Source organism: Centropristis striata, chromosome 21 (assembly GCF_030273125.1).
Source record: "Centropristis striata isolate RG_2023a ecotype Rhode Island chromosome 21, C.striata_1.0, whole genome shotgun sequence".
Taxonomy (NCBI): domain Eukaryota; kingdom Metazoa; phylum Chordata; class Actinopteri; order Perciformes; family Serranidae; genus Centropristis; species Centropristis striata.
In genome coordinates, this window is record NC_081537.1 from 19,206,408 (window position 1) to 19,227,563 (window position 21,156).

A 21,156-nucleotide genomic window follows, 5' to 3' on the forward strand; every position below is an offset into this window, starting at 1 on the left:
GGTGAGAAAAATAGCCTGAAGGAAAAATAAAAAAAAGAGCAAAGAAAGGCGCGTTTTCAGAGGAGGGAGAGAATTTCAGAGGCTTTTAAGTAGTCGACATACGCTTATGACACCAATCGGCACACCTTTTTCATGCCTCAATCCCTCCATACACCTCTCTAATGAAATTCAATCTGACCTCACGCTGTTACCTCCATTACCCTTGTTCCTTTTTTTTTTCTCTGTTCTCCACCTCCTGATACGTTATCACCCGCAGAGAGCAACGGAAGTGGCGAATAGGGCCCTTGGAGAGCAAAGGGTGTGATTTAACTGATTCTTACTCTGGAAAGCTAAGATGATTCATACCACAGCAGGCATGTCACATCTGGGGATTGTTGGAGTGTTTAATTTCTGTCCTTGACGTGTTCTTGTAAGAGTAACCATTGAGGACAGAAATGTACATGGTTTCTCGTGTGCTCAAATCCACTTGTGGTTCTTTTGTCATCTGTGGAACAAGGAGAAGGGCATTCACTCGCACACACACACACGAGCTATTGCTTCACAAAATACCAGCTCGTTCAATCTCGGAGAACTTTATTTATTCATTGTTTGTTCTCAGGCTGTGCTATTGTGGCAGGGCATTGTGAGGAGAGGTAATTTGTCACTCTCCGCACCTCCTCGCTCCTCAGCCTTTCCTGCAAGGGAGAAAGTGTTGCAGGGAGAAAAGGCTTGAGTTGTTATGTTTCTGCAGAGTTGTATTCTGAATTAAAATGCATCCTCTGCTCTTTGTGGCGCATCATCCCAAATTAAACCTGGCTTGATCAATATTTTTTTAGGCTAGCATTGATTTAAATGAAGGTGCAAAAAGACTGCAGAGTATTAACACCCAGCACTGCAGATTTTTTTTAGCCATCATCGAGATTTTACAGCATGGAAATTAAATTTAAGGTTCAGTCTCACTGCTCTTATTAACTCTGCTCCCAGCTGGAGCAGGCAGCTGTTTTTTAGCAAGTAAGTTCCAAATGAGCCCCTGAACACTGAACGGCAGAGCTGGTGAAAAAAGTCGAACAGCGAAAAAGCTACAGTTAGTGCATGCTCAGACTCTAAACTATGATGGTGAACGTGCCAAATATTATCATGTTAGTTTCAACATTGTGAGCATTTAGCTCAAAGCAGCACTGTACCATAGACCGATAAAAAGAAGTGATTGTAAGTATTGGTTTGTGGTTGACTGTTTTGAAGCTTCCAGTTTGGCGATTTGTCCGTCAAAATTTTGTTTTTTGCCGCCAGAAAAAACATGTTTGAGGAATAAGGTGGAGCTGGGCAGGTTGTGCAAGTTGCCAGCCCACACTTTTGAGCCAGCTTAGTTAGTAGTGGTGTGTCGTTTGTTTGAACTAATCTTTTGTGTGACTGAGGAGTAATGAGTAGCCTCAGTGAGTGATTCGATCTTTTTCATGCAGTACGATCCCTCGTCACATAGCAGCTGCAGGAAACAGAAATGAATAGTTCGCGACTCAACCATGTGTCCATAAGTTTGAGTCTCTAGTTCATTTGTCATGTGACAGGGCTGTGGGCTGAGCAGCAGAAATGCGTTGAGTTGGTCTCATCTCATAAAAGATCGTCAGTTTCGTTCATTTGTCACGGGACAGGCAGCTCAGCCACAGGGCTGTGGGCGCCACACTAAATGAACTAGATTCGTTCAATTTACTGTCCGAGAGTCAGTGATTTGAGTCAGTAAAAAGACACAAAAAATGCAAGGTGCATCTGTAATTTATATTAACTGTCATATTAATTGAGTTGCTGTTGTTGACTGGATAAAGAGCAGGCTTTAAACAAAATGATCTTACTGGAAAATTACTTGGAACGCACTTCCAAACTTCTGAGTCCCTCTCAATCTTTAAAAACATTGAAGAAGACTAAAGATCAAGCTCTTAACCTAACGCTTTCACACAAAATCTATACGTATGGGGGGAAAGCACTATTTGTACTGTCCTTATATACTGCCTGATCAAACTGAACCCATGACACTTATGTGTTGCCCTCTGACTTGATCTTTGCTTGTGTTGTACGAACTCTCAAATGTACGTCACTTTGGATAAAAGCATCTGCCAAATGACATTGTTGTCTTAGAGTGTCTTTTAGTGTAACCAAATGCTGAACAAGACATTTCTAGGTGATTTTAGGCTGCAAAAGGGTCAAAGTTGTAGGAAGAAACCAAGGTTAAGATGGTGACAAATTGGGACCATCAAATTAGAAATCATTGGTGTTAATGTCTGAAAACCTTTCAAGGGAATTTCCTTAAATTTAAGGTGCAAAACGCATGTTTAAAAAACCTGTCTTTGTACTGTTTGTTTTAACAAGGGCTCCCCTGCTCAGTATCCTCCCACTGAAAAGTCTCTCAGAAAACATAATCATTATGTGTGCACACAATAACTTGTCATGAGACGCATCTTGTTTGGACAATAAAACTCGTACCTGCTTTTCACTCAGGAATCCTTCAGCGTCCCCTTAATTGCACCCCTCCGTCTGTCCCATCCCCTCCTGCGTCATCACAGTCCACTTCAGCATCCCTCAGCAACAATGAAGTCTTTTGTACTCCCTCTTTAGACTTGACAGGAGAGACCTGGAAGCTCTGCAATATTATGTTTACCACTCGATATCACAACACTGCAACTGCTAATGAAGCACACACCGGGGTGGAGGGAAGCGTGAAGACAGGGAAGTGGGGCAAAAAAGAAGCAAAACACAGGAAGCAAGTTGGGTGTGAGGAGGGGGAGGATGAGAGTGTGAGGAGAAGGATGTTATGTGGAGGATGGGTGTCACTTAGAGGGAGAAAATTGAAAAGTAATCCCTCCTTACCGCGAGTCACTTTCTCCTCAGCCGTACTAGATGATTACAAGAGGAAACCAATAACGTCGTGCAGTACGAGGCACTCGTCTCTGCCGTTTCCACTCTAATCCCTTCTTATAACGGTATATATAAAGCTAGCATGTGTAAAATCATCAAGGTTATGTATTGCTTCAGCACTTTTATTGGTCCCAATGTTAGATTTGTATATATATATGTAAGGGACATCCAAACCAGAAGATTGCAAGTTATACACGTAGTGGCTTTAAGAATAATTATTTTTTGCTTTTTCAGAGCTACACTGAACATTTAAAATAGATATTAAATTAAAAACCTTGTGGGGAAGATCACTGCATGCTGCATGATCCAACAATTCCGGTACGAACAGAATACAAACTGCAGACTCGGGATGAAGATTCGTCACGAGTCGGCAGTTGGTATTCTGTCCACAACTTAATATTTTATTACAACTTCAGGAGACTGGAAGTCATTACTGGACCCAGACAGCAGTGATGAGACTCTGTGACTCGAGTGGCTCCTCGTAAAGATAAGAGAGGCTTAGAGGAAAGAATGTTATAAAGAAAAGTGTTGGAAGACAGAAAAAAAAAGTTTTCTCTAGGGTGGCATGAATGTGTAAACGAAGACTGAGCTGCAGGCAGTCTGATGGCGTTAATTTCTACGTGTGAGTTAGGGTTTTGTTCTTTCTCTCAGTGTTGTAATTGTCTTTATTTCTGTGAAAGCCACCTTGTATTTTTGTTTTACTATTCTGATGTTTGAGTGGGGTCAGAATGTGAAATATGGAAGTTGTGTAGTTGAATTTCTTTCCTCATTTTGTGGATATTATTTATTTCAAAATAACAAGAAAAGTGGCTGTGTGAGGCTCAACTTAGGTACAGCACAAGGAGAAAGTTCTGGGCCTTAAAAGTGAAGCAAATGCAGAAACATTCTTTCTAACGGCCAGCAGGGGGCGACTCCACTGGTTGCAATAAAAAGTCAGATTGTATAGAAGCTTTTGGAAAAATAACCCCACTTCTCCCTTGATGTATTACCTCAGTTAATATTTTTGTGATGAGTTTATGGCCTCAATTGCTAGTTTCAAGTCTTCTTCAATATATCATGATGTCCATTTTTAAAATCTGGTCACATTTATAGTAAAATAGACAGACAATGAAGCAGGGTCTGCTTTACGGCCAGGCTATTTTGTAATTAACATTACAAGAATTGTAAGTGGCTACCACATGGACCTGTTATTAGTAGTGTGAATCAGCAGAGGCCCCACAATACCATTTTCTCCCAATACTTGAGTCATGATACAATATTATTGTGATTTTAAGCATTTTGCGATATGGTGAGTATTGCGATACAATATATTGTGATTTAACTGTTTAACTGCATTTTGTGTCCACAAAATAAAATTAAATCAAAAATTTTTTTTGTCAAATAGGAGAAAATTCAGTCTATTCATCTCACTTCAGTCTTTTTATTTCTTCACAATGAGAGTCAAACCCACAGACTGACCAACAAAGTATTCAGTAAAACTGAACTTTTGACATCAAACATTTATGGATGACAACAATTGCAACATATTCTCATACTTTACTCAACTTAAATCTTCACCGCTCTGAATTTTTTTTAATGAAACATAAAAAAAAGCCTAAATTTGCAGCGTTATTTCGATATCCTGACGCACAGGTGCCTATAGATTCCTTAGATCTTCTAGTTTCATATGATACCAGTATCTACAAAAACGTCAAAAGTACACTAAATATTGATACTTGGCGGCCATGAATCGATATAATATTGCCACGCAAAAGTATCGATTTTTTTCCCCCGCCTCTACCTGTAATTAAAGATTAAGGCGTAGCACTGTGTATTCATGGCAGTGTACATTTAAAAAACCCTGAACTTGTTTTTAAGTTTACCTTGAATCATGAAGGCGTGTGTGTTTAGTAACCAGGTTCAGTGAGGTTGCTGATATAGATGAGCGTGACATCAGGTCCACCCTCTAGTCCACATATGGTCACTTCTGGCTCCAGAAAATGGGTCCTGCTTCATTATCGGTTGGAGTTCTGTGTCATTCAGTGGTAAAGATGTTATTGGAGAGCTCTCAGGTCTCTCCTGTCACGTCTAAAGAGGGATTACAAAAGCATCCATTGTCACTGAGAGATGCTCAAGTGGGCTCCCAGGAGGCACGAGGGACGAGGAAAACTCATTAAGGATTCCTCAATGAAAAGCAGGTATGAGGTTTATTGTCCAGGTTTATTGTTTATGTTTTCTAAGAAACCCTTCAGTGGGAGGATAGTGACTGAATAAATGAGAAAAGTAGAACTGAGCAGGGGGTCCCTTGTTTGACAGGTTTTGTTCGCACATTTTGTACTTTAAATTGAAGGAAATCTGACTTTACACTGGAGAGTTTTCTGATATGTTACACTCATGGTTGCCAATCTCGGACTCTCCAAGGCATTACAAAACAAATCTTTAAGGAAAATTAAAAACATTTTCCCTCCCACTTATTTTTGACTTTTTGACACATCTTACCAGCAAAACTAATCACCAAAATCATCTTTTTTTCGGTTAGAAGACCAGAAAGGGTGAAGTTTATATTGGCAGTAAGGTAAATCAGGTAAATATAGTATTTTCCGACCTAATATCCATGGGCAATGTAGTTTTTGTGCCTTCAAAGCACCAAATTGATGTAATATTGGCATATAAATCATTGTAAAGTATATTTCACATCCTCATATTTTGCTTAACTAACTTAACATATGCATGACAGAATGATTTTTTAAAATTTTTATTTATTCATTGTGCTTTCCCATATAACATATTCGGATTCAGGTACATTCCTAATAACTTAAAAACTAACAGTATTCCCATCAGAAGCAGCTTTATGTTAAGCAATAATTAGGAAATGTTGCCATGCTAACAACCTGAACTAAGCATGGTAAGCATTTTATTTTTAATCACAGGTAATTAAAAAATCTGTATTTCATTGTGAAATACTAGATACCTAGCCTTTAACAAGGATATAAATAAAACCATCTCAGAAGGGAAAATCATTCTTTTGTTGAAGTGCTTGTGATTTAAAGACACACCAAGGCTGTGACATGAGAGTCAGTAAGGACATGTTTCAATGGCATTATCAAGAGAAATAAAGCTTGATTTTATGGTTGAACGTTATGGAATAAGCAATGATTAGGCTCAAGGTGAATATGTATAACTTATTCTTTTGATACCAATTCAGGCATTGCTCAAGTGCTGTCTTTAAAAAGGCACAGAACACGTTTTCACTTAAGACTGAAGGGACTAAGTGTTTTTAGTTTAAATAGCTTAATTCGCAAAGATTAAATGGCAAAATCGTATTTTAAATACTAAGGATTGTGTAACCGATAAATATGGACCTTGTTTATTTTGATCCACATAAGCCCATATGTAAGTAAGTTAAGTCAGTATATAAGTAAGTAAATATATATGTAAATTAGTAGGTCAGTAAATACGCAAGTAGGCAAATAAGTCAGTAATTAAGTAAATAAGTCAGTAAATAGGTAAATAAGTAAGAAATTAAGTAAGTCAGTAAATAAGTAAGAAAGGAAGTAAGTCAATAAGTAAATAAGTAACTAAATAAGTCTGTAAATATGTAATTAATTAATTAAATAAATAAATAAGTAACTCAGTCAGTAAATAAGTAACTAAGTAAGTCAGTAAATACCTATCTATAAAAGCAAGAAGCGTCTGTCTGTGTGTGTGTGTGTGCGTGCGGGCGTGGATGTGTGTCTAGGGCATATTTCGTTAGTCAGACTGACGTAAGATTTCGTATGTGGCTTGTGCATGGCACGAAGGTGTGCGTCCTTGATTTTGAAGATTTTTGAATTCATTTTTCAAAATATCATCATTATTTACATAGGACGTGTTGCCTAATGTTTCCGATCGGACGCCTTTTAGGGGAGCTCCGCCCCATTGTGTGATAGGCCTACACCTGGTCAGTAACCCATCTCATCTCATCTGTGAGTCTATTTAGCCTACCTATCTTTCAGAGTTTTAAAGTGCGCTACAAGGTTCGATTTTCCAATAATATTCGAATAGTTTCCAGCGAATATCAATGTTCAATGTGTATGTGCTGGATGTGCGTGCCTTATAAAAACTAAGTGTTTTATGGAGTTGCAGATGTTGTAGTGTGGCATGTAATGTGCAAATTCTGTTATTCGCGATTAGCATGCTTAGTGGAGATTTAGCTTTATTCACTTCTTATATTGCATTACTATGTAATTCAGGGATGACATTCATGTTGCTTAGCGTAATGCCCATAATCATTTGATATGAGATACTTACATGCATCCGACTTTCACATACAACCTCATTTGGCCATAATTGAAAAATCTACTTAATCTCCCACTATACGAATACATACTTCCTACGGGCACTGCACTAGAGCAAGTAATTAGGTCAATACATAAGTAACTAAGTCAGTAAATAAGTAATAAAGTAAACAAGTACGTAAGTAAATATCTAAGCCAGGAAATATCTAAGTAAGTAATTACGTAAGTACATAAGTAAATATGTAAGTAAGTAAACTGTTGCGGTGCTCCGAATAGTCGCAGCATGGCCAACTGAGCTAACTGAGCAGTTAGCATTATTTTGGCTACAAGCTGATGTTACATTTTTCTGGGCTACTTTCAGCTGATTGATAAGATTGAATGAACTTGGTCTTTCACAGTCAATGAGATCAGAACTCAATAACAGACTGTAGAATGCTGTAATTGACCAATCAGAAACAAGTATTCAACTAATATGTTCATTACACCCCAATTTATTTAATAAAGTAAAAATAAATGAATAAAATATACAAACCACAAGCTCACACTCCTGTATCCAAACTCTGTAGCATAGGATGTTTTAGAGTTTATGCAGTGTGTCTTTTTTTATTAACTGCATCATTATTTCCCAGAGAAGGTCAAATGATTCATTTTTTAAATCTGTCATCAATTATCCATCATAGGGTTTCACTCAGAGTGTGAAGTATTGATGCCAAGATAAAGGGAGGTTCAGAGTCAAATCAATGTGTCATATCTGAATATATAAAAGTCCATTCATTTTATTTATTCATTTTAAATCAATAGACTCTCAAGGGTTTGTGAGGCTTGGGGACTAATGTAAATGTCAGAGGTATAGTGTGCATGCAGCCAGTATTTGGATAGTGAGTATTTGGATAGTGAGACATTTGTAGTTGTATTTGCTTTGTTCTTCAGACTTTGAGGGTGTTTTCACACATGTTGTTTGTAGTTCAGAGCTCAGATGAAATGATAACAAACTCTGTCCTATGTGACTGCACTGTGTACTATCCAATAAATAAGTACGTAAGTCAGTAAATGTGTAAGTAAGCAAGTAAATAGGTAATTATGTTAGTAAATAAGTCAGTAAATATGTAAGTAACTAAGTTAAGTAATTAAGTAAAAAGTAAGTAAGTTAGCAATGTGTAAGTAAGTATATAAGTAAGTACATAGGTAATTATGTTAATAAATAAGGAACTAGTTAAGTAAATAAGTCAGTATATATATAAGTAAGTAAATAAATAAACAAGTGAGTAAATAATTAAGTAAATAAGTAAGTCAGCAAATATGTAAGTAAGTAATAAGTCATTAAATAAAGTAAGTTACCTAATATGTAAGTATGTGAACAAATATGTAAATAGGTAAATATAAAAGTAAACAAGTAGTTAAGTAAATAAGTAAGTCAGTACATATGTAAGTGAGTAAATAAGGAACTAGTTAAGTAATTAAGTAAAAAGTTACCTAAAATGTAAGTATGTGAATAACTATGTAAATAGGTAAATATAAAAGTAAATAAGTAGTTGAGTAAATAAGTAAATCCGTAAATATGCAAGTAAGTGAATAAGTAAGTAAATAGGTAATTATGAACTAATAAGTAAGTAAGTAAATAAATAACTCAGTGTATACGTAAGTAAGTCAGTAAATACATAAGTAAGTAAATATATAAGACCTCGGGCCTTATTCGACCCCGTTACGTGTGGCCGCCCTGTGTGCGATGCTCATATACCACATACAGGGCTGTGCTTCCTGCACATGTGTTCTATACTTGATGATTACAAGCGGTCAATCTCTCTGTGAGTGCACCAATCAGTTTCAATCAGCCGCTTCTTGTGAGTGTTAAGCTGCAGAGCGTCATGTCACCTTGTCCCATCACTGTGCAATCAATACAAACACACAGAGGCCAAGGCCGAGGTACAAACACACCACACAACAACTAAACCAATGGGCCGAGGCAGCTGTCAGGGTCTGCTTAAGACATTGGGCATGTCAGTGTGCAGCAGCTTACTGTATTATATCTGGTGGAAAAAATTTGAATACACAAAATGAATTGAATTAAAAAAGACTCTTTCAGATATCTCCACACAAAAACAGTTTTGTCCCTGCTGTGCTTTGCACAGGTGTTTATTTATTGTTGCTTTTATGTATGTATTTACTATTTCTATATATACATTTTAACCTTTATCTATGTTTTTACTGCCTAAACAAGTTTCATTTTATTTTGCTGTTTTATTTTGTTTATTTTTCTGTCTTCTTTTTTTTTTTGCTATTCGTATTTTAGTTCACATCAATATCTAAGTATAGTCTGGACCTGTAAGAACTTTTAATAATTTTTTCTTTAAATTTTTTAAAAATTTTATTTAACTTGCCATTTCTTAACTCCCACTGTCTTAAGTTGAATGATGTGTGATATGTGCCTCTTTTGTGTGTGTGTATGAGGACTCTATACTGCAAACAAAATCTACCTCTGGGTACAAATAAAGTAAATAACATAGATAAAAAGATAAAAAAAAAACATGATAATGATAATTAATTTAATGTTTATTTTTTTATTGTTTTTTTTTTTTATTTTATTTTTTTTAAATTTTAATTTTTTTTTACATTTTTTAAAATTATTTTATATTTTTTATTTTATTATTTTTAGTTATTTTTTAAATTATTTTTTTCTTCGCTTCTGCGCATGCGCGGCCCCAGTGCACTTCTGCGCATGCGCGGCCCCGGTTCGCTTCTGCGCATGTGCGGAAGTCACGCATGCGCAGTAGTGCACCGGAGCCGCACATGCGCAGTAGCGTACCGGGGCCGCACATGCGCAGTAGCGAAACAGGGCCGCACATGCGCAGTAGCGAAACGGGGCCGCACATGCGCAGTAGCGAAACGGGGCCGCACATGCGCAGTAGCGAAACGGGGCCGCACATGCGCAGTAGCGAAACGGGGCCGCACATGCGCAGTAGCGCACCGGGGCCGCACATGCGCAGTAGCGAAACAGGGCCGCACATGCGCAGTAGCGAAACGGGGCCGCACATGCGCAGTAGCGCACCGGGGCCGCACATGCGCAGTAGCGAAACGGGGCCGCACATGCGCAGTAGCGAAACGGGGCCGCACATGCGCAGTAGCGAAACGGGGCCGCACATGCGCAGTGGCGCACCGGGGCCGCACATGCGCAGTAGCACACCGGGGCCGCGCATGCGCAGAAGTGCAGGGAAAAAAATAAAATTAAAAAATAAATAAAATTAATAAAATTAAAATAAAAAAAATATTTAAAAAAAATATATATTAAAAAAAATTAAATAAAAAAAAATTAAAAAAATAAAATAAAAGAAATAAAAGAAATAAAAAAAATTTAAAAATTTAAAAAGTAAAGAAGTAAAAAGGACAGTGGTGGAAGAAGTATTCAGATCATTTACTTCAGTAAAAAGTACTAATACCACACTGTGAAATGACTCCACTCCGCTCATTTTAACTACCTAATAAACTTTTAAGTGGTTTAATTTATAAAAATGGGTAATAATTTTAAATGTATCATGTTTTTCATTTTAAATCTTGACCTGAAAAGTAATTAAAGCTGTCAGCTAAATGTAGAGGAGTAAAAAGTACAATATGTGCCTCAAAATGTAGTGGAGTAGAAGTATAAAGTTACATAAAATGTACATAAAAGTACCTCAAAATTGTACTTTAAGTCCAGTACTTGAGTAAATGTACATAGTTACTTTCCACCATTGCTACCTGCCTCTTCTAACTTATACATATCAGTTAAGAGTCCTCCTTCAGACACTGTATGAGGATTAAAGGGATAGTGTGTGCATTATTATACAAAACTTGGTACAATTATTGTCAATGCCCTCCTGAGGATAACCCTTAAGGTTTTATTGATCGGCCCCTTGGCACTGTGGTGGCAGTCTAATTTCAGACAGCTGCAACCGCACACTTGAGTTGAACTTTGTATAATGTTATTAGTAGGTCAAATGGTCAGGTAAATAAAAATATTTTTTTTACTTGTGGTCAGGTAATACAAAGGCCAGATTTGTTAAACCCTTTCATTAAAAAAAAAAAAAAGTGTGTTTGTGAATAAAGAAAGACCTTTATATTTGCATTCATAAAAGTCTTTTTTCTCTCTTTTTAACTGGGATTTGTGGGGAAATACACATGAAGAAAGGGCAATGAAAGTTAAAACATGAAAATCACCTAAGGTGGAGCCCAGTAATTCTGCTATGCTTTCAAAGCTAATGGTTTTTGGAAGTAAAAATGAGCTGAAAATGAGCTGGACAAACAGAGAAAAGCTGTGTTCATTTAATGAAGTTGCTTTACAGAGCAGGCCCCAGGTCGTAGACTGTTTAGTTCATACCTAATTTGGTCAATTTATCAACTAATGCGTTTAAGATTAAAGGAATATTTCACCTTTTAATATTGTTACTCACCACAGGTTATCTTGAATTCTTGCAGAAAACAAGTTTTTCTGCCTCCAGTGAAATAAGAATCCAAAAGCAGAGAACATTCTCAATATTAATATTTAATAACTATATTAAAACATCTGTTTACAAAACTCACATAACTCTACAGAATAATAAACATCTAATATATCCAGCTGTATGCTTAGTATTCCCCAAACACATGCATTTTCACCAAATTCCTATGAGACTTGCATTATACTTATATTCTGATGTTTTGATAGTTTTGCTGTTGTTAAATGATTTACTGATTGTTTGTTCACTGTGGAAGCATTCAGGAATGAATTCCCTGCATTATAATTAGTGTCAATGAAAAGTCTTTCAACCACCAATTCAAATAAACCTGAAGAAAATGTTTCTTCATATATCTTCAGGTTGAAGTCTGCTTTAGCAAATTACTTATCTCAACTGAGGATAGCAAACCTGATTTAGTCAGTATATTCACTGATGCATAAGATTAAAAGTTTAAACTATCATAAATATCCAATAGAATAGAGAGAATCTGAGCTTTATTTTCAAGACTATTTACATTGTAGATTCTCACTGAAGGCATCAAAACTATGAATAAACACATATGGAATTATGTACTTAACAAAAAAAGTGTGAAATAACTGAAAACATGTCTTGTATTTTAGATTCCTCAAAGTAGCCACCCTTTGCTTACTAGAATATAAGACATGTTTTCAGTTATTTCACACTTTTTTGTTAAGTACATAATTCCACGTGTTCATTAATAGTTTTGATGAATTTACAATGTCAATGGTCATGAAAATAAAGGAAAAACATTGAATGAGAAGGTGTGTCCAAACTTTTGGCCTGTGCTGTATATATATACATATATATATATATATATATATATATATATATATATATATATTGGGCTTGATATTTAAATTATTCATATTGGCAACAGAATGCTAAAGAAATAATGAAATATTTGGAGTAGAAGTTGATCGTTCTTTTGAAAATACTGGAAAGATAAGAATAATTAATCAAGAGTTGCACTTAAACTTCCTTCAAATTTCAGTTGCACATTTTTAAACCTTTAACTCCTCTACATGTATTTGATAACTTCAGTGATAGTTCTTTTTCAGATTTATAATTTATAATCTTTTTCTCTTTTGGACCAACTTCAACAAATTGCCAAGTAATTATTACCTGTGGTGTTTAGTGATAGAAAACTCAAAAAAAAAATTGTAATAATAAGTGTAATTCACTTGATTGTTTTGTGAAACACAACTCAGGACATAAAAAAATATCAGTTTTTCAACATCAAAAAACAATTTCCAATAACAGAAATACCCTAAAAATCACAATTTTAACTTGCCAAATTAATTTGCTTATTTGGTGCTGTGTGAAACAGTTATTAGTCGATAAAAATGTGTTTTAAGATATATAATCACTCTCTAATAATCTCTTTGTTAAAATAAACGTGGTGATATTTGTAAGCTGTCTTAAAAATATTTTTTATTAAAAAAATGATTTATCTTGATCAGAGTTTAAAATGGAGTAAAATATTCTATATCAATAAAAAATATTTTTTGGGTTTCAGAGGTTTAACTGGACTTTTTTTTAATTGGCCTTTAACTGCAGCAGCTACAATCCATGTAGTCTGTGGGGTGGTGATGTAGAGCGTGGTATATTTGAACAAAATGTTTGTTTTTATACGTCAGTGGCGTCTGACACTTAGAATCACTTTTAGGATACTTGTATCGTAATTTTTTTTAATAAATACCCAGCCCAAACATCAAGAATCAAAATGTAAAGACTGAAATTATCAGTCTGAGCAGCTTGATATGGGGCTGCCAACATGTCTGTCTGAATCAACCTCCCTCCCTCCCAACTCAGGGAGAAGCATCACACCAGAGCCCACACATATAAATACTGTATGAGACAGTACTCAAGCCAAGCGAGCAGCAGCTATGTTCCAGACGGAGTGCCTCGATCATGCTTGCTCTCTCTTGCACATGTATGATGCCCATCACTGTATGACCACACGCCTGTTGAAACCAATATAAAAAAACAACAACTATAGAAACTATCTTTACATCTCCGTTTCTATTTTTGCCGTTTGTAAGCAGCTCCCTACCCTATAGAGTTTCATACATGATGTCGGTGCATCTGTTTATTGGCAACGCTTCTGCTACAGTGAGTATTTTTTCTGTGAAATACAAGCGAAGATATAAAGACAAGCAAAAAAAGGAAGATAAATTCTTTGCTTCCCCTTAAAATTTATTAACTTAGACATTTTTTTTTTTTTTTTACAAAGAAGACATTATCCTCATTAAATGTGACGTTGTGACAGTAATTAGAGTCCCAAGAGGTGGCGTGGCGAGGGCAGATGGTGGCTGGGAATGTCGGGTCGATACAGCAGCGACGTGTCAGTGGTGTCACAGAAAAGATCCATCCTGAGGTTTTTGTGTTGGTCACTTTTTTGGGGGATTGGCTGCGATGTAGAGAGCCACCAGACAGTAGACAGCTCCTCCCAAAGTGAGAGCCATAGTGGTGCGGTACAGGAGCCTGTCGGAGAGGCCACGCTTTAAGTGAATGGGGATCCCGTCTGACGTCTGAGGGGGAGGTGAGACACGGGGAGGTGGGAGGGCGGGAAGGCAGGGGAGGGAGAAGCAAGGGGGGAAATTATGAAAAATACAATAATGAAGATGTGACAGAGTACAGTGTGTTCTTGGCAATTTGTATGAGATGGACCTCAACATTTTAAATTATTTGTGCCAGAACACTGATTTCTAAGCATTGTTTATTTACGATTATCCATGTATTTAGTAGTAGGTAGTAAAAGAAAAAAAACCCCAGTAATTTCAAACAAGAAACTATGTCGAAATAATGACTTGGTGTCACAAAATAATAATGAGAAACATCAGGAACAAAGCTTTCTCCAAATAATGTAATAGTATCGCAAAATGACAAACTTTCTCCAACTCATTATTCTAACAAAAATTCGTAATTTTTTGGGTTTCTTGGTTCCTCATTATTTTTCTTTAAAGATAATTCATTATTGAGATACCAAGTCATTATTTTTTTGTTTGTTTCTCATTATTTTAAGCTACTAACCATAATTTGGAAAATATTTCTCATTACTTTTTACTCTTTCATCTTACTTTTTTTTCAATCACATTGGTGGAAATTGGGCTTCCATATTTTCCTCTCCTTCATAAAACACGTAAAAGCACTCAGTTTCGAACAAGTTCTACATTTTTCCTTAATGTTGTGATGCTGTTTGAGGGCAGTGTGCTTTTTCTTCCACACAAACATTTTCAGAATAAAAAGTTATCCCTGAAAATGTGATTGGAACAACTTAAGTTACAGTTTAATTATAAAGAAAAAACAAGTTTTTTGTCTAATGTGTAATTTTCTTTGGAAGGCTACAGTTTAAACACAGATTTCTTGTTCGAGAGTCTGTAACGCCTTCGCTTTAACAAAAAAAAAATGTTCTTGCAATTAGAAAATAGCAGCAGGCATTACTGTGAGTTCCATTTGTTTGAGTGATTACTCTGCACAACTTAATAGTTATTTCCCTCACTGCCTCTCGTGTGATGAATACTGAAGCAGGGGGCCGTTAGGAACAGAGCGAAATAAAATACTAAAGCTGAAAAAGTCTTCAATTCTTAAAGTAGATAGTCTGACCACTTGAGTGGATCATGAATCTCTTTTTTTTCGTCAACAAAAGCTGATTCACACAGTAAATGCTGAATATGTGTAAAATAATTATCTTCATGGTATGGTTATTTCAGTCTGTGTTCATCATTACCTGGAATAGTCTCTGGAAATCAGGAACCCTGTTTGTTCCCATGTACTCCACCGTGGACCCGGCCTCTGACACCACCTTGGTGGGTGTGCCAAAGATCATGGTTGGGGCCTCTGCTGGCACGTTTGGCCTCAGCCCCTAAACATAAACATCCAACTGGTCACAATAATGCACAATTCAAATCAACGTCATTAGTAAACATACTTGAAAGCACCCTTTTATATGGTTCCTAAACAGATTCATGGACTTTTATTATTGACGAACATCAAAAATAATATTCTCCAAATGTGTAAGTCAAACTTAATATCTGTTTTTAGATTTAACTGAGGTTTAAGATATTTTGACAGTTATAAATACACGAAAAGCCCCTAAAAGAAGTATTAAGTACAACTACAATCCATATACTCTTTGTAGGCACCATACTGAGCTCAATGCTGCTGCCTTAATACAAGTGATTACATAAGTGCATGATTTATATGTTCTTTCAACCTGTGCCTCTGCCTTGAGAGACTGTTTAAGTGCCTGTTCAGATTATTAAAGAGCATCTCAAACAGCAATTCAACACTATAATCTACATCATACGAACAGCTAGGCTTATTTTTGTCATAAGTTTTTCAATGTTGTATCAGTTTATTTTTTACAGCCTTTATCAGCATTTTCAGATACTTAGCCCTAAGAAAAGAAAAGAAAATGAGATACTGTTTCCACCCAGGAATCTTAAAATTCTAGCTCAGTGCAATTTGGACAAGTATCTGAATTATTTCTCTGTATGAGTCAAGGGAAATTATCATTAACATCATTAATTCAGTGTTCTATTTTTCATACAGTTATTACTGTCAGTAAATAAACCAGAGGCACACTGTGGTGTTAATGAAGCACAAACGTGCCTCCTTAATGTCCTCTCACTTGGAGGAAGCTTCTCACCCACCTTGGGTTTGAAAATACTGGGAGACCCGCTGCCTTGTTGGAGTGTGTGGAGGCAGATAGTGTGGGAGCGGGGAAATTAAATCTGACATATGAAAATGCAGAGGCACTGAAAGACGATTATTTTTACATGCCATTTAAGAGGAGGCTTAACTAAAATTGTTCACAGCAGGAAACCGTCTTCATGCATTAAAGCTGAACTACAGAGATGAGTCTGTATTTTTGTAGCTTCACCTTTATGACTTGTTAAAACAGAGGGACACACGCTGTGTTTTGCAAGATGTTGAGGAATAAATGCAGAGAAGACAAAAACAAACTGCTGCCTTTAGGTGGGTCACCTGAGGCTATGACTCCAAGTGTGAATGTTGTCTGTATTTTTAAGTTACTCATGGTATTCACTATGAATACCCCAATAATGGAAATTCACCACAATAATCCTATTGTGAATGTTTATTGCCAGGCGTGATGGAAGTGCAGGCCTGTATGTTCAATGACTGACATATTTAACTTACGTTATGTTACAAAAAAAACTTAACTTTTACATTTCAAAATGTAGATATAGATCAGTGAAGTCACAAAACAACTCCGAAATGTGAGAATTTGCAGGAGGGTTCTCACAACAAACTATAAACAAAGATTTGACACCAAACAAACTACCCAAAAAGATTTTATATGGTATTAAAAACTGTATTCAGACTTTAAGAAAATGACTGTGCCCAATCCATACTAGGGACTCATACATGTGAATATATATTATGTGTTGCTTTTGGATGTAGAAAAGTACTGTTGTTGACACACTGTTCAGGTCACATTATATTTTTTGTGTTATTCATCTGATAAGTTTATTAGACTTCCATTTCGCACCCATGGGCTTTTCTGACAGCCCGCCTCTCTTCCCTTTGGGTCAATGTTAGTTGTTATGAGGGATTTACATCAGTCCTGCATTACCATTGTTATCTACAGGAAATTAAACAATTTTAACATTGTAGCTGTTGATTACCACAGCGCCATTCAATTAATTATTCAGGGAAGATTAATCTCAATAATTTATCACATTTTATAAACTGCATTTGTAACTATTAAGCTAAATGTAGTATCATAAATTAATTCATTTTTTTCTCCCTGGAAGTATAACATAGCATTATGGCTGCACAGTATTTCGGGTTTTTTAATCATCAACACCATGTCAACTTGCGGGATGAACACATCTTGAGAGACTGCAATGTTACGTATTCAATTATGCTGTTAACTCTCTAGCCAATCAAAAAGAGCAACAACTGCTTTGGCATCAACTATCTGTTATTTTTGAGTCATTATTGTGAATAAATGTAAAAAAATAATGCTTTGTTTTTGGTAACAGTTTTTATTTTTATTTAAGTTTTAACAGCTAGCCCTAGGGCGCGATCCAAACTTTTTCTATATATGAATGTCACTAACATTTGAACCAACATTTGTACCATAACATGTTCCTGACTATTATAAGACTTGTTTGCTTCTTTACATTTCACCATTAATGATATTTATATTACAAGATAATTTTTCTTTTATCAAAAAACGTACTTAAATGTTAAATAGGTGACACAGGGGATGTAGAAAATTGAATCCCCTGTCATAATACAAAACAACCAGGAGGCTGCGGTGTAAAGAACAGGGAAATAATGATAAAGGTCACAGCTGGCAGATGCTCAGAGAGGCCATTGATTTTCAAAATTGGCTGTAAAGCCACACAAATGCCGGATTCCCATAACCTTTCAAAATAAAGGTTAAAGAAAGGTTCTGCGATAAGGTAGTGATAAAAAAGGTAATTAAATTGTCAAAGAATGAAAGAATAAAAAGGACATCGTTTCTTTATGGTTTGTCTCGCCGACGTTAATTATTAAAAAAAAAAAAACTATAGATGCCTTTTTTGCGACACACAGCTCAACTTTTAATGACTGTAACCTGTAACGGTTAGTGCTTGCTGCTAATATAACCGGAAGCTACCGTTGATAACCGTCATTTCTAAAAACAGGTCAAGGAAACCACACCACTTTAGGTATTAAAACACACATTTTACATTTAACGGTTGTAACGGCAACTTTTCGCGTAATATAACCGGCAAACTGCCATTAATAAACTTTATATGACAGGCAACTGCCGTTAATAACAGTCATATAACAGAAATCTGCAGTTAATAACCTTAATATAACATGAAATGGCCGTTAATAACCCTCATATCATATGAAACGGCCGTTAATAGCCTTCATATAACAGGACTCTGCCGTTAATAACAGAAATCTACCGTTAATAATCGTCATATAACATGAAACTGTCATTAATAACCTTCATATAACATGCAACGGCATTAATAACCTTCATATAACATGAAACGGTCGTTAATAACCTTTATATAACAGGAAACTACCATTAATAAACTTCATGTAACAGGAAACTACTATTAATAAACTTAATTTAACAGGAACCTGCCATCAATAACAGTCGGCATTAATAACCTTCATATAACATGAAACAGCATTAATAACCGTCATATAACAGGAAACTGCCGTTAAAAACAGTAATAACAGGAAACTACCATTAATAAACTTCATGTAACAGAAAACTACTATTAATAAACTTAATTTAACAGGAACCTACCATCAATAACAGTCATCTAACAAAAATATACCGTTTATAACCGCCATATAAAATGAAACTGCCATTAATAACCATAGTTTCTCGCCACACCACTTTAGGCATCAATACACATATTTCATATATACGGCATTAACGGTTACTTACCGCGATTTATTCCAGGAAACTACCATTAATAACAATAAACAAGTCAAGGAAGCCACATCAGGTTTATGTATTAATACCATATTTTACATTTTACAGTGATCATATTTTGATCGCTTTTTGAAAAACTTGATAGCTTCAGTTAACACGACAGCGGATCAACGCAGCGCCATGAAGGTCATCCCCGACGGTTACTGACTCCGTCCCTCACCGACACACCGCTCCCCCTGACTCACCTGAGGGCTGTAGGCGGCTGTGGGAGCAGATCCCGTCAGTTTTTGGGTAACGCCGCTGAACTTATAGTACATTTTACTCCTGAAGGACGAGGGATAGGTGTTATCCACAACAAAAATCGGCCGGTAAAGGGCTTCCTGTTGCGGCCGTCGCTGGAAAGTGACGTAGAAGTCAGTTGGCTTGACGGTGCCTGTTTAAAATTCAAATTAAGAGCAAGAAGGCTTTGAAAACTGACTTCGTTTTGGACAAATACATCATGTCTTTTTTTTTTTTTTGTCTCTGTTTCTTACCCTGACTTTATTTTGGATCTCTGTTTTGGAATTGATGTTTGTCTGATTTTGTGTGTGTTTTTCTTTCTGTAACCCCCTGGCAAATACTGTATATATTTAGGGCCACGGGGCAATCGCACCGAGCACTGGTCCCATACAGCAATAGCTGTAGGGACTATTGTTATACTGTGGATTTTTTCTTCTTCCTTTTCCGGACGCAATTTCGTCCCGCTACAAATTATATATCAAAACGTGCGGTGTGCTCGGTGTGCTATTACTTTTCTCTACAGAATACGAATTTTTCGCGACATAAGTCGCGAAAAACTGCCCAAAAAAATTGCATTGAAGTGAATGGCAGAAAAAAAGAGCGAAAAAGAACAATAATTGGAGATTTTTAAATGTCTACTTCTCTGGCATAATTTCACCTAGAGACTCCATTTAAACTTTAAACAGTAGACACAAGTCTTGTGTATCGGTGTATTAATCCACGTTTCGATAGGTCGTATAGTTTTTTATCAATCCCTGTTCAATGACCATGATCATTTTTGGAGAAATTCTGAGATTATAATGGGTGTGTATTGCATGGAATGTTCGTGTCACAGTCTGTGACATCATTGGCAGTGTGATGTGTGTTGAGAGTGTTGAGGGAGAGAAAAAATTGTCAAAAAAATAAATTTGAAAACTACGCTTCAGGCTGCAAATTCCACTCTACAGAAATAATTTATACATAGAAACAGGAAAATTTGTCTTCTCACTCACAATCCTCTGGTAAAGCTGTCAGATTTATAGTTTGGGCGTAGGACACACAGATGCGCCACCAACATGCACCAACAGCCTCATTGGCTCCCATATTAAAAATGCAGGAAGATTTCTCTAAAAAGGGAGATGTAACAGTTTTTTTAGATCGCTCTAACAAAGCTATTTTTTCATTTTCCTTAAAAAAAAACAACATATGTAGACGTTCAGGAAGAACTCAGGACATTCAAAGTGAAGTCGGATCAATGATAGGTATTATGGTTTTGCCAAAAAATGCTTTCTGTTCGAGGCCAGAAATTCCAGTCTGTCCACCTCTGGCTTTTGTCACTGCTCCTTGTATATCATATAGTATTATAACATTACTAGTATTAATTGTTTGAAATCTCTGAAGAATCTCATCATAGTGTACACACACCGACAGTAGCCCCCGTGGCCCTTTCAAGATTTCCCCAGAGGAAATTTTCTAGTGTAAATTGTTATTGTGAATAAAACAATTTTGTGTTGTTTAATGTTTAAAATTCAAATGGTGAGCTGGAGGAGGTGCATATGCAAATGTTTTATAAACTACATTAAAACTATGTCTGGTGATCTTATAATATAAGCAATTGTGTACTGTAACAAAGTACATTTACTTAGCACTGTAAGTACAATTTTAAGGTAGGGGAGCAATTGCAACATTCTTTTTTATTTTATTTTATTTACATTTTCTTCATAACTAGTATTTGAATTACACTAATGATCTTGTGGTAAAAATAAACATATATATGTGCCACAAATATTAACACAATTGATATATTTTTGTTATTTTGTTATAATATTACTTTACTGCAAGTCAGGCT

General features: G+C 36.0%; 1 protein-coding gene across 2 annotated transcripts; it reads right to left on the bottom strand.

Annotated features, from left to right (window-relative positions):
• Nucleotides 1-13,807: 13,807 nt before the first annotated feature.
• LOC131960154 (cytochrome c oxidase subunit 7A-related protein, mitochondrial) lies at nt 13,808-19,451 on the bottom strand. 2 transcript variants are annotated; one of them, XM_059325401.1, is made up of 3 exons: nt 19,295-19,451; nt 15,363-15,497; nt 13,808-14,163 (listed from the first exon to the last, which is right to left on the bottom strand). In XM_059325401.1, the coding sequence occupies exons 1-3, from the start codon at nt 19,364-19,366 to the stop codon at nt 14,023-14,025; spliced, it is 348 nt and encodes a 115-aa protein (XP_059181384.1). In that variant the 5' UTR covers nt 19,367-19,451; the 3' UTR covers nt 13,808-14,022. The 2 variants fall into 2 exon arrangements, with proteins under 2 accessions (XP_059181384.1, XP_059181385.1); XM_059325402.1 differs by lacking the exon at nt 19,295-19,451 and adding an exon at nt 18,918-19,034.
• Nucleotides 19,452-21,156: the final 1,705 nt, after the last annotated feature.

Excerpts from the sequence above, each read along its gene's own strand:
- LOC131960154 (XM_059325401.1), bottom strand. The coding sequence starts at position 19,366 with ATGTACTATAAGTTCAGCGGCGTTACCCAAAAACTGACGGGATCTGCT. Across the intron at positions 15,498-19,294 it reads CAGCCGCCTACAGCCCTCAG|GGGCTGAGGCCAAACGTGCC; the intron begins GTGAGTCAGGGG and ends GTTTATGTTTAG. Across the intron at positions 14,164-15,362 it reads ATTTCCAGAGACTATTCCAG|ACGTCAGACGGGATCCCCAT; the intron begins GTAATGATGAAC and ends CCTCCCCCTCAG.